Below are 17,722 nucleotides of genomic sequence, written 5' to 3'. Positions count from 1 at the left end.
CCGAGTTCCAAGAAGCGGAATCTTTTACGGACAGCTCTGAAGACACAGACACAGAGATGGTCCCCACTGAGGCTGAGCAAGAAAGTGCCCAATCTGTGCGCTCAGATGCGCGAAACAGATTACGACGCCGTTCAAAATTAAATGTAGATTTTAAGAAATATTTTTAGGATATTAGTAATATAGAGGGAGGGGTGTTGTATATGTATGCAACTACCTATGCATGTGTGTGTGGCTGCGCCCACCACCCATCTTACTTACGTGAATAAAGCAGTGTGCTATTAACCAACGCTTGTATCACTCGTCTCCTCGGCCCTATATTTATCAAGCACTTAAGCGAAAAGAGTAATACATTTTGAGTATAATTGTGTGATAAATTTGCTTAATTTACCTTCATTTGTTTAGTTCCAATAAATTAATTTCTTGATTAATATAAACAAGTAAATTCTTATAGAAATTAGTACCTACTTCACTATATTTTTACTAAATATCATAATCAATTTAACCTTATAGTAGAATTCTTGCTATGATCAAAGCAACATTATTTTAATAAAGTAATAAGTAATATTCCTGACCATCAGTTATACATTCATATCATGATATTAATGTTTTATTTAAAAGTAAAGTCAAATGCGTGCTCAAGCGAATGAAAAGTGAACGGAAAGGAATTTCAACTTCATTCCAGTAATTTCATCATACGTTGAGATTTCTTTATATTGTCCGCCAGGAGTTTTACAAATTTTGGGAACTGCTTTTGCTATGTGTGATTAAATAAATATTTGTGTGTTTATTTTTTACAAACCCAAAACCCCTGTTTACCCATGCTTATATTTCTGTGAATGCTTTGTGTGTTAATTTATAGCGGTTATATGTGACTGTGTTTTTTGATATCAGTGCTTTTACATGATGTAGGTTGTAGGAATTGAAGAGCAATACAAATAAAAATCAAACTTAAAATTAAATAATTACACTATTATTATCATTATGTGATATAAATACTTGGTTAAATATTTCTTAACTTTTGACTTTGTTAGAACACAGTGAACACACTTTGAAATTATAGATTTCTTTGAAAGTTATTATGCTTCAATAGTTCATACACAAAATAAGTAGTGAATAAATATAGAGACATACACACCTATCTACTTGATTTGCAATATTAGAGTCAGTGTTAATTCAACATCATAAATTCATAAGAAATTTAATTAACTTTGTGGACAATATTATTGCCCGTAAGGCCAATCCTGAGATATACATCAATGGTTAAAATAATTTTATTGGATGGAAAGTTTCTTTAGTGACATTTACAACATAAAGACACTTTCAATCTATGATTACTTCATTTATTTTGACACATAAAATAGGATGGAAGGTTTCTTTAGTGACATTTACAACATAAAGGCACTTTCAATCTATAATTACTTAATTTAATTCTTTTGACACGAATATACACAAATCATGATTAGTAAGTTACCCTTTTAATTTCCAAATAGACTTGGTGATGACTTAATGAATAATTATTAGAAAATTTGCTAGTATTTAAAATTTCCTTGGAATATTAGTTTTTTAATTTTGGAATAGGTACACATTTAGGAACATTTAGCCCACTTTAAATTAATAAATAGGTTTGTTTACACAAATAAATGAAACGATTATTGACCTATCAAGAGTTGTCAGCATGCGACCTCGACCAACTAACGTTGAACCCTTAGATTTAAGTAATTTTATGGAATGAAAGTTTGAGTTATGCTGGACACATACAATGCTTATGGAATAACAACAACTAACACATATAAACCTGCCTAAGCGCTATATGCCTGCGACACTATGCTACGAATAACAAAATTATATATTTTGTCTCTTGAATTATCTTCCCTGGGACATTGTACATTGAGCGGTGTACAATGTGGTGTTACTATTTGATGTGTGTATATTACAGGTCTGTATCTACGTTAGTAATCAACATGGAAGAAGGCTTGAAAACCGCACTTCGGTTTACTACTGGACATTTAGAGAGTTTGTCTGTCAAGGCGAGGGAGATATTGAGTATCATACCTGGTTCCCCTACGGACGAGTTTCTCCTGGAAATGGAAATTGTCGTCTCCAAGCTAGAAAGCAGCTTGAGTAGAATAAAAGCCGAAATGAATAACTACTTGAGGATGGCTAATCAGCCTGATGCCGATGAGATCTCCAGGATTTCTACGATCCAGCTGACTGCTGAAGAAGATTTATGTGAGCTGCAAGTGAGGATCAGAAGAGCTCGAGCCACATCAAAAGAAGCTGCCATGCCTGTATCGGGAAAGCTACCTAAACTGAATCTACCGGAGTACCACGGTGACGTTCTAACCTGGCACCAGTTTTGGGATCAGTTTGTCTCCTTAGTTGATAGTAGAAGACTAAGTGATGTAGATAAGTTTATGTATCTCAATTCTGCCGTAAAAGGAGAAGCTAAGAAGCTGATCGAAGGGCTAGGAACCACCAACAGGAACTACGCCATAGCTGTCAACACGTTGAAAGAAAGATACGGACGCGTGGAGCTTGTCAAAGATGCCCATTACTCTGCTTTGAGCAAAATTAAACCGGCCGACAGTTCCACTATCAGTTGCCGGAATGTTCTGAACGAGATAGAGACCCATCTTAGAGTGTTAAGTTCCTTAGGCGAAGACGACACGCACAGCTACCTTCGGTTTGTAATACTGGAAAAGTTCCCAGAAGAAATAGTCTATGAACTGAAGAAAAGAGTCCAGGACGATTCAGTTCCGGAAATAAGAAAGGAGCTAGAGAAGCTAATATCCGCCAAGGAAGACGCCAGTCGATTCATCTCCCAAACAAGTGAAAGTACTTCAGGCAACTACACTACGGAGACACTGCACGTCAGTGAAAGATTTAATAACCCTAGATTTGGAAGAGGAAGAAATAACTATAGATTTAAGAATAATAGTTATAGGCAGCGAAATAATTATGCTTCAAATTCAAGAAACCAAGGGGTGAAAAGGAAGTTTGGAAGTAACCAAGAAAGAAATTCTTCAACGGAACCATCTGGAAAGAGGTTCAGGATATCATGCTTGTTCTGTGGAGCAGAACATGACTCTGCGAAATGTAAGAAGTATACCACAATAAGGGATAGGAAAAATAGGCTTGTAGCTCGATGTTACAGATGCATGGAAAGAGGACATTTTGGAAGAACGTGCAAATCGAAAAAACCCTGCGCCGGCTGTGGAAATAACTACCATCACCTACTTCTGTGTCCAAAGGCTCTGACAGAGATGACATCAACAAAGACTACAGAAGCGCAGGCGAGCACAACAAAGACACCTGGAAATGTCACAGAAAGCAACGAAGCCTCCAAGCCTAACATTCCTTTGTGACTAGGCCTAGTAAACGATGTGCGACCTACCGTTATGCAAACAGCCATTATAGAGATAACTGCTGAAGGAAACAACAACAGGCATAAAGGTAGGGTACTGCTTGACGGAGGAAGCATGAGATCTTACATTACAAAGGACTTCGCAAGGAAATTCAACTTGGTAACCATAGAAGATAGTCATCTTACTATATTTATTTTTGGTACCAATACACCTCAAGAAGTGGAAAGTCCCAAAGTTAAGATCCAGATGGTAACACAAACCGGTGAAATTGTTTCAATTAATGTCAACATTGTTCCTGTGATTGCAAGAGGCGTTCCATACTTAGGACCTGACCGTAGATTATGGAATCCGGAATATAAGTTAGCTGATAATGGATCCTTCGGTGACCGGATAGACCTTTTAGTGGGTAACGACTACTATCTATCTCTGTTATTACCCGAGATAATAGAATTGAAGGAAGATCTTTTCATGATTAACACCAAGTTTGGATGGACTTTCGGAGGAAAACCAGAGATAGAACCAGATAATAACTTGGAAATCATCACCTATTGTCAGACTAACTTGGACATAGGAAGAAATAAACCTGATTTACCATTAGAAGGTGTAAATCTAAAGGAACTATGGGATCTGGAAACAATTGGCATCGTGGACTCTCCGAAAGAGAGCAGAGAGGAAGAAGCCTTGCGTCACTTCAACGAGACGACCCGATTTGAACATGGCAGATACCAAGTCTCGTGGCCATGGGTAGAATACCCTCCAGACTTGGATCCTAACTTCGGTTTGGCACTAGGACGACTTGTGAGTTTAATTAAACGTCTAGAAGCTGACACATTGACTTCGTACGACGAATTAATTAAAGAACAAGAGAAATTAGGAATAATAGAAGTCGTACCGGAGGAAGAGGTTGTTAGCCCTAGTCATCCCGTTCACTACCTACCACACCACTGTGTCAAACAGAAGAATAAGCCTCCGCGCATAGTATACGACGCGTCATCTAAAATCAAGGACAATAAGAGCTTAAATCAGTGCCTTTACTGTGGTCCCTTAATGCTGGAAGAGTTAACAGGAATATTCTTGAAGTTTAGATCACATAACATAGGTATTTGTGCAGATGTCGAGAAAGCATTTCTACAAATAGGTTTACAAGCTAAGGACCGTGACGTAACTAGATTCCTTTGGATCAAGGATCTAGATAAACCAGTAAAAAATAATAATTTAATACATATGAGGTTCTGTAGAGTCCCATTCGGTGTGATCAGCAGCCCGTTCTTACTGAACGCCACAATTAAATACCACTTATCTAAATCTAGCTTAGAGAGTATACAACGTGTTGCTCATGACATCTATGTGGATAATATGGTGACTGGAACAGATACTGTAGAAGAAGCTATAGATTTATATAGCGCCACAAAACAAGAGTTTCAACAAATGTCAATGAACTTGAGGGAGTGGAGCTCTAACTCATGTGACTTCATAGAACAGGTTCCAGACAGCTGTCAAGATAAAATAGTTAAGATACTCGGACTGGACTGGAACTTAGAATCAGATACACTTCACTTGCGACTGAAGGAACGTGAGTATCCTAGTACAAAGAGAGGAGTTCTACAATGCATCGCGTCAGTGTACGACCCTTGTGGGTATGCAGCACCCTCTACATTATCAGCGAAACTTCTTCTACAGGACTTGTGGAAACTTAAATTAAAATGGGATAACCCTTTAACTGGAGATGAAGCGAAGAGATGGATTGATGTACAGAAAGAACTTAAGAACTTAAAGGACACCTGTGTTCCCCGGTGCTGTGTAGAGAACCTTCGGCTGAAGAGCTATTCCATCCATTGCTTCACAGACGCTTCGACTAAAGCATATGCAGCGGTTGTCTACATAGTGCAGGGCAACCAGAGAAACTTCGTTATAGGAAAATCAAGACTGATACCAATTAAAGATCAGGATCATTTGAAGATCCCAAGATTAGAGCTTATTGCATCTCTTATAGGTCATCGTTTAATCCAGTACGTTAAGAAGTCACTACAAGGCGAAATAACTGAACAGATCCTCTGGACGGACAGTCAAATTGTAATCAGTTGGTACTACTCAGATAAACTTCTAACACCGTTCGTATCAAGAAGAATACAAGAAATGAAGAAAAACAAAGAACTGAAGGTACGATATGTTCCAACGGATTTAAACCCAGCGGACGTGGCTACCAGGCCCGCACAACCAAAGGAGGAACTGGAGAAATGGTTGGCAGGACCCGAGTTCTTATTGAAAGACTCAGTAGAATGGCCTGTCAGTCCGTCAAGTAACACTTCTCTTTTGGTTGGGGAGGGTCTGTCGAGCATTCCAATGGAAATAGAACTTGACGACAGAGAGATACAGGATGAAACTGGTAGTTTAAGTATTGGATCTGAAGAAACGACACATAAAGACGACAGCTTAAGAACTGGACCTAAAGAAGGGACACACGAAGACATCGGCATCGTATATACTAAGGTTTCAGAGATCAAAGAAGTCCAAGCTAAGTACTTTCCCGAAGAACTAGCAGGAAAAGAGACTAGCCTAAAAAGAAATCTAGGTCTTTTTATAGATGAAGATGGAATACTAAGAAGCAAGGGGCGATTCCAATACGCTAATTGGACGTACGACAAACGATATCCAATCTTACTACCTCCTAAGAGTACATATACTGATAATATCATTATGAGAACTCATAATGATAATTATCATGTCGGAGCCGCCCACACTCTTAGTATAATTCGTCAGAACTTCTGGATACCACAAGGGAAGAAGCGAGTTCTTAACGTCATAAGTAAATGTAGTCAATGCATCAAACAACGGGGTAGACCGTTTAAACTACCGCCTACACCGGCTTTACCTCCTGAAAGGGTCAACTACACGGAACCTTTTACTTTTACAGGGATAGACTATCTAGGCCCGATACTAGTTAAAACCCAATTAGGAACGGAGAAGAGGTGGATTTGCCTATTTACCTGTCTTGCCGTACGCGCCATACATCTGGAAGTCGTGAGAGATTTGACAGCAGAAGAAGGACTTCTCGCCTTAAGAAGATTCATAGCTACTAGGAACGTACCCACAGTAATAACATCTGACAATGCCACTAATTTTAAATTAATATCCGAAGTTATGACACGACCTTATTGTATAGAAAAGAAGATTAAGTGGCGTTTCATCCCTCAATTAGCACCATGGTTCGGGGGCTTCTACGAGAGACTTGTGGGTATGGTCAAAGTCTGCATGAGAACAACTCTTCAGAAACATCTTCTTACGGACAATCAAATAAGTACCGTAGTCAAGGAAATTGAAGCTGTTGTCAACACTCGACCGCTAACATATGTCGACGAAGATGTAGAACATATACTTAGGCCGTCTGATTTCATCGCTATGGGAAGAACCATTATAACAGACACCGGGAGTGATGGATCCTTACCTCTAGAAACACAGACAAAGAGTGATCTAGTACAAAGCTGGAAGAAAGGTATCAGCATACTGGAAGAGTTTAAAAGAATGTTCATAGATCGGTACCTTTTGAGCCTGAGAGAAAGGTATTCACACTCTCCGAAACAACCTAGGTGCACATCCAAGCTTGAACCATCAGAGGGCCAAGTAGTACAAATTAAGGCCGATAACAAAAATAGACAAGACTGGAAAGTAGGGAAAATTATATCTCTTGAAAAGGGGAGCGACAATATGTGTCGTGTCGCCCGCGTTAAGGTAGGGAATAAAGTATATACTCGTTCTTTAGCACAATTGTATCCATTAGAAGTAGAAGATGTGACAAGCGAAGAAGCTGCTACATCAACGGTGAATAAAGAAGACTCAAGAGTTCTTGAAGATTCACAAATTTTAGACATCGACCTCGAAGTCGATAATTTGGGCGACATGCCTTTTGATGATGAAGGGGATAAAGAAACTTTATATGATACAGCAGGTATAAGTGAAGAGTGTACTCTAGAGAGAGTCACTTCGCCTAATAATATTGAGACAGACAATGGATCAAATGCTGATGATGACACTGGCGCATCTACTCGACCACGGCAGCAAAGGGATGCCGCCGCCAAAGCCCGAGAGAAGATCCGGCTGTGGACGCAATCCCTGTCTTCACTTCTGCCGGTTTTCGGGAGTGTCGCGAGTGCCAGGCACTGCGATGACGTTTAACATCTATATTCACCGCTGGCAACCCTACCAGGAAGTAGTGTATCTATGGTGAGTATACCAGGTCTAGTCTATGGAACACTCTATGGTCATCACTGCTTCCGTACACGTAGCTAATGAACAGTCAGACTTTGCCGCCGTAACGTGAGGAACAGTGAAGTGTGTTCGTGAGGTTATCGAGGTTCATCCTACGAAGCAGGAAACCACATGGGCTGGTTTCCCTAAAGCTGAGTATTCTCCACTTGCTTGTATTTGCTTTGCTTTATATCATGAACACGTAACGTAAGCTCATAACGTAACTATTCAGTCTTACCTAGATGTCCCTTAAACCAAATACCTTCTATGAATGTTTGTCCCCGTAACTTGAATGTTGACATGTCCACTACTTGGCTAGAGTTACGAGGGAGATCACCACCGTACGAGAGGTACGGTGGACTTGGGTATAGAAGGCAGATGTGGGGCCCCCCAGTGGTTGTGGGGCTCATGTGTTATTGGAGAGTGGAGAAGGGCATCCCTGTGGATGTGATGCCCGTGAGCTAGTGCCTGACGAGGCCTGACGGCAACCTATACGGTGTGCCTAGAGCCTGACGAGGCTGATATGTTAAGTCGGTACCCCTGTGGTTGCGGTACCGAGGTGTTGAATTGCCTGTGGGAGAAGTATGATCTCTGGGACATGACTGACTGACTGAAGCCTATTGACACTTATACTTAACATAGATCTAATCATGCCAATCTGATTTAGTAGTAGAATCCCCAAAAGATATCCCGAGATGCTCAGTGATAACGGTGATGTCATAAATCACTTAAAACTTCAGGTGGTGCGCTGGAACCCCGCAGGCGTGGCCTATCCTGCGAGCACGAGTTTCCTGAGGGCAATAGATGCTAGAACCCCAGGCATAGACCAGGAGATAAAGGTAAGATTCAAACATCTTTATCTCATTCCATCGCGACGCATGTCATGTCTAATTTACTCTACCACTGTAGTTACATAACTTCCCATAAAGACAGGCGTCTCGCGACACGCGTCTTGTATTTATGTAAAAATAAGTAAATAAAAGTACTTTTTTAAATCGTAGGAGTAAAATTACCAATAAAATAAATTATCTTAGCGTGTTTATTTATAAAAAGGAATTTACTATTTTACAAACAAATTATTGCAGTGGCAACATTGTTTTACTTTTTTTGGAATCTAATTACGATTTTCAGTTTATATGTATAAAGGCCCCTGTACACAATGGGCCAGCGTGGGCCATTCTGTGCGACGCATTTATGCGTTAGAGGGAGCAAGTGATATTGCTATCTCATTCTACCGCATGGCTGCGTCCCTTGGACTGGCTGGCGCTGGCCCATTGTGTACAGGGGCCTTAACACTTATTGTGGTGGATTAGTTTGAACAATAGGTATGCACGTAATTTTGGACACGGCGCGTATATTACGTCGGTTCCTCACTCTGCGGCCCCCGGCATTTTTAAAAGAGCGAGGAGAGAGAAATGATACTATAGTTGCTGCGCCGTCAAAGAGAACAGACAACGTGGGGGCCTTGGGATTTCATATGATTATAGGAGTAAAATGTTACCATGAAAACCCATTTTATTCCGCCATTTTATTCCTTTAATTTAAATGAAAAAAAAATTAAAGCACTTTGCGTTGTCAAATTGCCAAGTTTGACAAGTTGAAATCAAAAACAAAACGCAGCGCTAACGGATTGCTTCAGAATAATCAGAGCGCGAACGGAACGTCGCTGTCAATGTCAAATCGATCGGTTGTCAATTTATCTAGTAAACAATTCTCTGCGTCTGCGTCTTAGCTTATAGTTTTCGGTACTGGTAAAGGTCTCAATTAAGTCAATTATGTTGTGGCGCCGCGAAAGATTCCTTTTGAGGACATTATCGTCAGTGTAGAAGACTGCCTGGTGAAGAATCAGGTAAATGAGGAGGATTTGGAGGCTATACGGCAGGATGTCCCCGAATTGTCTCGTCATTATTACGGAAAGCCAAGCTTCCAAAAAGGAATTTGCCTTGAGATGAGTTTGTCGCGTTGAAAGTGTTACGCGAGGATCCAGACCTTACTATTCTTCGAGCTGATAAGGGTAATGCGACGGTTGTACTTAATACTTCAGATTATAACCAGAAAATTGGGAATCTATTAGCAGACACTACAACCTATAAACATGTGAAGAGGGACCCAACTACAAGAATATTGAAAGCCACTAAATAATTAATTAGTGATTACTCAGACTGCCTCAATCTGAATGTTGCAAGTTTAGTTCCTGACTGCCCCGTACCTCCAAAGTTGTATGGGTTGCCAAAGATACAAAAACCTGAGGCCCCGCTACGTCCTATAGTGAGTCAGATTTATGCTCTCACATATAAATTGGCTCAGCACTTAGCGGGTGCTCTTGCATCACTACGTGGTAATACCAGCACTCATATAGTTCAGTTCAGTCACTATTTACAAGCCTACCGGTACAAGACTGCATTGAAATTGTCAAGAAAAGGTTATGTGAGCAGAACATGTCAGAGGAATATGCTAAGCTGTTGGAACATTGCCTTATATCTGGCTACCGGTGTCTCCAGTAGTCGCTGACATCTTTATGGAGGACTTCGAGGAGAGAGCACTCTCATTGGCTCCCGTGCAGCCGAAGATATTTAAAAGATACGTAGTAGTGTTTCAACTTTCTTATATCACCTGAATTCCAAATCCTGATAACACCTTGGGTCGCACTGTGTATAGTGTATAGGAAACCTACTCATACTGATTAGACAAGACACAAGACAAGAATGCGCCACACCCAGCCGGGGACATGCCCGCTCCGGACTAGCCGGCATACCAGGGGACGAAATTTGTGGGGAGTGACACGCTCTGGGATGGGGAGGGATCATTATAATCAGCCGGCTATGCAGCCTCAAGCCAATATTGGAAGTTAGGAGGGGTAGGTTATGTTGTCGAAGGAGAGCGTTGGTGACATGCTACTCGTCGTTTCCGCTTCGGTCTTCGAGATATCTTGTATCAAGTAGGGTCGATGTCGTCTTGAGGTGCCGTTTGCTCGTCGATTCGAGTTGTTCGTCGGTTCTTCTTCGTCTGATTCGCTGTCGGTTTCGTCCAGTTGATATATTTCTCCTGCTGCTTAGATGAATTCGCCTTTGTCGTCTGCCATGTTGATCCACTCAGAGGGATACCTGGTGTAATACTCCATGTCCTGTGTCAGTGAGTTTTTCCAAGTGTACCTAGATTGGTCTGCCAACTTTAAGTTTACTGGATCTATAGGCGGCTTCTAAAAGGTGCGGTTTTGGCCATCTTAGGATGTTTCCTAGGTAACACATTCGGAGGCATTTAATCCTTTTGGTTATTGTTTTGCCGTTCAATATATCGCGAACCTTACCGGGTCGCTGCGTTGTTCCTGACATTTACTAACCGTACCCGATATTTAGTGACCATCTGTTTTATTATGTTCACGCTGGCGTCCTACAGATGAAGACAATGGCAGGCAAACAACCCTTGCGTCCTATGGTCTTGGATAATGTATCGTTGTTAATGACCGTATTTTGTAGAAATACTATGAATGGTGCCAGATGTGTACCTACTCTTTTAAAACTAAATTGCGTTGGTATTCTTTAAAATAATTTATTTATCTTGATAGGTACTGGGGAGATAGTTTCAAAGAAAAAAGCCCCTTTTTTTGAGCGGCGGATGTGGATATTTCGGAATTTCCAGGGAGCAATATGCCTTCGGGTTGTGAGTTGGTAGAGTAGGTAGGTACCAAAGATCGTTATTGTTGTGTGTCAGTTATAATAATATAATGTATTTTATGATCTATTGATCATTGGTTCTCTGGAATAGGTACAATGTTGCGGTGTTATCTTGCGTTATATGCTGACCGCGTATATATTATTATGTATAGGGGATTGAAAGTTGACTCGATGGTGGTAGCTAGAGGTGCTGAAATAAAGGCTAACCCCCTTATTCATAAACGTTTACTAAAGTTGACAAGCCGTATTATGGGCCTAGCTACTTAGGGTAGGAATTTAGGCTTAGTACTTGGGCACATCTAGCCTTTGAGCAAACAGATTTGGAGCGATCTCACCAAATTTGGCCGTGGTGTAGGCGGGGACGACAGTCACCGCGTCGCGACGTTGGACCGCTGATGCAGCAGCGATCGTACGATCGTCGCAGTTGGCTTGCGTAGGCACGGACCGCACACAGATTAACGCACTTCACTTAAATATTATATAATTGGGATGCACTGATAAACGAAACTATAAACACTTTCACGGGATACTGGAATTGAGCAAGCAAGCGTCGCGAAAGCTATGGTTAGCGCGAGACGGCTCTTAGGTGTTAACGCGGCGATAGCTCCGGAAACCTACTCATACTGATTAGGTACTTAAATGGCAAATCACATCACCATCCCAGCCAACTAGCTACTGTAGGCAAATCTTTGTTTCAGAGAGCCCAGAGGATATGTGATGACCAGCATCTGGCCGGTGAGCTGCAGCATGCCAGGCGCGCGCTTCGAGCGAACGAGCTCAGGATACCACGAGTCAACCAGAAGGCCCACATGGAGATCCCTACAGTTGAGCGTAGGCCTGCCATTCTGCCTTTTGTCGGAGGGGTCACTAGTATGAGACTCCACAGTCAAACAAAATGTAGTTTTGTGGAGCATTGTCCTTAACAAAAAAAGTTGTAACTTGTATAATACACAGAAAAAAATGTCGTCGTTTTTGTTTTATACATGTCGGGGCGTGACTCCAGAAGGACGTATTGCAGCGTGACAGTTCATAGTTTTAGACGCCTGTATACAATTGATTAGCAATGTTTGGCTACTAGCAATGTTTGCTGTTTACAAGTTGTAACGAAATCCGTAACGTAGAGAGTAACGCCATCTATTGGCGTGTTGTTGAACTAAGATGACAGGTAGAAGGCTTTGGAACGTCAAGAGGTTTCTCTTGGGTGAAGGTAGGCACGAGTTGGCATTTTTGTCGTTATGTTGGTAGACTGGTCAAGCAGGTTGACCAACTTGACGTTGAGGCGGGAGGACTGGAGCAGCGAGGCTCCGCCGCTGGTGGGCAGTCTTGATCGGGCCGCGCTAGAGATCGAACGTACTCGTTAGCCAACCTCGTGCCTAACTCGCCACGTTCCTGAAGGCTTATAACTGAAGGATTATTCTGAAAGCTTATAGAATTCAACGTTCTTTATCCATTTAGCTAAGTGTTTTATTCCAAGTGTTATTTTGATTTCTTATGTTTCATTAGAAGCTTACTTTTGTGAAATAAAGAAAGGATGTGTTGTTTTGAAAGGATGTGATCTTTTATTTTACAACAAATCAGTTAGCATCGCATACTAATTTAGCTGTGAAGTAATACATTGAGGTACTATGCCCACTGCCGTCGCCCGTGCCTCCGTCATCAGAAGTTGGGATCACGTGTCTCATGGATTGCTTGCACAGCCACCTGGGAGCGTGCTGTATTTCCGTGTGTTTTGGTGACCTACATTCCATAATCTGGACACGTGGTAATGGTAAGCTCACGTGTCTAACCTTCATTGAAAGGTGAGTGCAATTCATTATGTTATTTGGTGAGAATTATTGTGAAATTGTGAATTATGATTGAGGCAGTCTAGCATAACGGTTATTACGTGACGTCATCTCTGGGATCGTTACGTTTCTTTGTAATAAATTTTTGTAATCCATTTAAATCGAGCGATCTTGAGTTATTTTGATTTGAAATCCATACTGTTAATTAAAACCAAGTATTAGCCATCACGACGTGATATTATTTCATCGCTCACTTGTGCATCTACCCTCAAAAAATTTTTTTTCATGAAAATACAATGCACCGTTACAAATTGATCCTGCTGATTTGCCAATGCATAGGATTATGTAATCTTTACCCTGTAACGTTTAGTAATTAATAAAATTGCGACAAATTATTGCCCGTAATGCCGTGATAGATCACAAATCGTGCATACTATGGAAACATGAGCTACGCATATGAAAATTAATGTTACAGTGTCCTGCAGCCAGAGCCGAGCGAACTTGCAGACACCATTACGCCCGTAACACAGAAGCAGCTGTGCAGTATCTTTTATGCTGGAGATTTGGAAATAAAAGAACGGGTTTCGTTCTAATTGTTTATTAGTGAATTTTATTTTGAGTGTAATGGCGAAGCATAACAGTCGAACGTAACTAATAAGCTGTCACTTTTCGTATTGGCCCATTTTACCATGTTACTTATTTTTGGAACACGTGTTTGTTTGTTCATAGAATGAAATAAAACGCACTCATTGAAGTTTATATTTTATTCTGAGATTTTTTTAAAGTCCCGTATTCTATCGCAACATGTCTTTTGTGTCCGCTACTAGGGCACATTTACAAACCCTAAAGTTGAATCTGCATACATGATAAACCTGATACCGTGCAAATGATGATTTCAGTATCAGCCAGCTACGATAAACCACATCGTGCATCCTGCCATCTGCTGCAGCAACGGCAACTGCAAGGCGAAAGGCATCAGCCGTCGTGCTTGGGTTGGACTTCCTTTGTACGCGTGCATCATACTTTATTAATCTGGTGAGCAGTTCCCATTTCGTTGGGAATATTTTGAGATGCTTTACTTCTGTTTAGAACTCTTGAGCGAGTTTCTCTAGTTGTCGTTGTCCTCTGGGGCTGACCAGGAGGTTCGGTCGTCCTTGAGGATTGTTCATGTGTGTTGGTCTTTCTTACGGGCTGTCCATGGATTTGGGTCGCCCTTGAGAATTGATCAGGAATATCGGTCGTCTTCAAGGGTTGTCCATGGAGTTCGGTCACCCTCGGAGATTGTCCAGGAATATCGGTCATCCTCAGGAACCGTCCATGGATTTCGGTCGTTCTTGAGGATTGTCCAGGAAAGTCGGTCGTCCTGGGATTATCCTCGGAATTGCCTAGCTAAGACGAGGTAGCTGTCGGTTACCCCAGGATTGTCCAGGAATATCGGTCAATTAAGCAAAGAGTTTGAGAATCAGAATCAGAATGCTTTATTTGTGAAACATAGGTAGGTATACATGGGTCTTAGGTATATAGGTACATTTGAGCGCTATGTTTTGCCGGTTGGCATACAAATGTCAAAGAGAGCGAAAATCTAAATTAATATTGCAAATGTCATAACTTATAAAATAAATAAATTACAGTTAAAATTATTATTAAGTACATTACATTTGAATTTAAATCCAATAAAATATAATTCAAATAAAATTAAAATTTATCATTAGTCATGGTTATAATTAATGTTTATGTCATATGTCTGACAGTCATCTAGATATTCTTTTATGGAGTAATATGCTTTATTTACTAGAAATTTGAAAAGTTCTTTTTTAATATATGTAGGTCCTGTAGTTTTCGTATGCTTTCTGGTAAATTATTATAAATTCGGGGTTCCATTCCGAATATACTTTTTGAGAGAAGAGCTGTTTTATTGTTTTATATAGTTTATTTTTTATGTTGTCAATTTTACGTGCACTGTTAAATTTTGTGTATTGACCTATATTACTTTTCACATACAATGCTGTTTCGTATATATAAAGGGATGGAAGAGTTAAACTGGTTCTTAATTCAGTAAATAAAGCTTTACATGAATCAGTTATGTTTAAACCACATACGGATCGTATATTTTTTTTTTGGCTTTTAAATACTAAATCTCTGTCTGTTGAGTTCCCCCAGAAAATTACTCCGTATCTTAAAGTTGACGTGACGTAAGCATGATAGGAAGTTATGACAGCGGATTGGTTAACTACTTTTCTAAGATGATGGAGCGCATATGAAAATGTACTAAGTTTCTTACATATATGGTCAATTTGATATTTCCATGTTAATTGATTATCTAAGCTTATTTTCGGAAACCCTTTTGTGCATGTGAAAATAAATTATTGGTCTCAAAATAGTTGTTAATGTTATTATATATAAATTTCTCTATCACTTTTGAAAAAACCTGAGAGAAAATAGACTTTGATAATTTTGTATCATGTTTAAGGTTAATGAACTATCTGTTGTCAGTTATTTTCATGTGAATACTTTTTGTATTACTGTCATAAAATAAAGACAATACCTTGTGACATGGTCAACTCTTTATTATTATTCACATGGTCAGGTTGGCCGAGCTTTAGAGCAATTACTGTTGCAAATTTATTTTCCTTTTCAGATACGGCTCGCTCACACGGGGACGTGTGAACCGCAGGACGGCCGTGTCGGGGCGTGACTCCAGAAGGACGTATTGCAGCGTGACAGTTCATAGTTTTAGACGCCTGTATACAATTGATTAGCAATGTTTGGCTACTAGCAATGTTTGCTGTTTACAAGTTGTAACGAAATCCATAACGTAGAGAGTAACGCCATCTATTGGCGTGTTGTTGAACTAAGATGACAGGTAGAAGGCTTTGGAACGTCAAGAGGTTTCTCTTGGGTGAAGGTAGGCACGAGTTGGCATTTTTGTCGTTATGTTGGTAGACTGGTCAAGCAGGTTGACCAACTTGACGTTGAGGCGGGAGGACTGGAGCAGCGAGGCTCCGCCGCTGGTGGGCAGTCTTGATCGGGCCGCGCTAGAGATCGGACGTACTCGTTAGCCAACCTCGTGCCTAACTCGCCACGTTCCTGAAGGCTTATAACTGAAGGATTATTCTGAAAGCTTATAGAATTCAACGTTCTTTATCCATTTAGCTAAGTGTTTTATTCCAAGTGTTATTTTGATTTCTTATGTTTCATTAGAAGCTTACTTTTGTGAAATAAAGAAAGGATGTGTTGTTTTGAAAGGATGTGATCTTTTATTTTACAACAAATCAGTTAGCATCGCATACTAATTTAGCTGTGAAGTAATACATTGAGGTACTATGCCTACTGCCGTCGCCCGTGCCTCCGTCATACATATGTACTTTTAGGCTAGATATGGTGAAGCCACATACTTATCGGTGCAGCTCAATCGGTACATTACGAATATCTTTTTACACTAGGACAAACTTACACTACACAACCTAATTCGTGTACATTACATACACGCACGTAAAATTGCTATTATTTTTTTAACAGGCGTTTACGATTACGTGTAGGAATACCCAAAAAATAAATGTATGAAATAAAATTATAAGACCATTTTTTAACCTTTTCCACGCCAACGACGAATATATTGGCACCGCAGTTTCAACGCCAATGACGTATATATGAGTCGTAACAAAAATAGCGTTTAAAAAGGTCCAGATACCTCATATAAAAAAGAATCTTCTTTTGGGTATAACATATTTAAATAAATATTCTTCCTGTTCCCAAGTAAAATTAACAATTCATTTGTGTATTTAAATAGAAATTCGTGGTTTTTTCAGACCTTTGATGTTAGTCTAATTATGGCACATTTCGTACGCCATTGACCGATTAATCCGTCTTTAGTGATGTGGCAAGCCATTCAAATCTAATATTGTAATTATGTTTCGCTAAATTCGTTACAATATTTATTTGCATTCGTTACAATATTTTTCACTTTAAATTGTACTTAATAATTTAAATGTCCGATAATTATAATGCTCCTTATTACAGTAACCTTTGTGCTAACATCCTGTAAAAAAATATATGTATTGAAAATGGAACTACCGATATATAATTCTCGCTTGTTAATTAAATGTGTCGCATCCCTTCTCTTGTCAATACATAATATAGGTAGGGAAAATACTATATTGCTACATTTCCTACGCCATTGACCGATAAATGAGTCCGCATGGGACGTTTCAATTATTGGTAGTGCTGGCGTTATCTTATTCATCTTATTACATATCAGTTTACTAAGACATGGATACCGAAGAGTTATTGCGAATTTTAGAAAGTCTTGTATGTACCTGATGAATATGTTTTCGAAGAAAGATCGGACTTAAACTTAGAAAACGTAAGTGGGTGATTCTTAAATTGTGCCCAAATTTTTTTTTTTTCATAAACGTTTTTATTTTTCACATATTATTACATATATCAAAAGTACATACAAAAAGCAATTTTTTGATTCATATGGTCAAGCTTAATACCCTCAGGAAAGGTTAATAAAATGAGTACATAAACACGGTTGTGACAGTGTCCCTCAGTCGTGACATTTCGGCATTTTGGTGGCCAACTCGACTATTTTGATATATATAGTAATTTTAACATAGCCTAAGTCACTCCTATGACTATGACAAACCTAATG

The 17,722-nt window shown here is 39.8% G+C and overlaps 1 protein-coding gene across 1 annotated transcript; it reads left to right on the top strand.

The window, feature by feature from the left end:
* The first annotated feature begins 3,479 nt into the window (after window positions 1-3,479).
* Window positions 3,480-7,538, top strand: LOC134805902 (uncharacterized). Its single transcript, XM_063779099.1, has one exon. The coding sequence runs from the start codon at window positions 3,480-3,482 to the stop codon at window positions 7,536-7,538; it is 4,059 nt and encodes a 1,352-aa protein (XP_063635169.1).
* Window positions 7,539-17,722: the final 10,184 nt, after the last annotated feature.

This window comes from Cydia splendana, unplaced genomic scaffold (assembly GCF_910591565.1).
Source record: "Cydia splendana unplaced genomic scaffold, ilCydSple1.2 scaffold_78_ctg1, whole genome shotgun sequence".
NCBI lineage: Eukaryota > Metazoa > Arthropoda > Insecta > Lepidoptera > Tortricidae > Cydia > Cydia splendana.
Note: the sequence above shows the minus strand (reverse complement) of the source record. Positions and strands in the feature narration are given on the sequence as shown.

Bases quoted from the DNA above. Each gene is read 5' to 3' on its own strand.
- LOC134805902 (XM_063779099.1), top strand. From the start codon at position 3,480: ATGAGATCTTACATTACAAAGGACTTCGCAAGGAAATTCAACTTGGTA.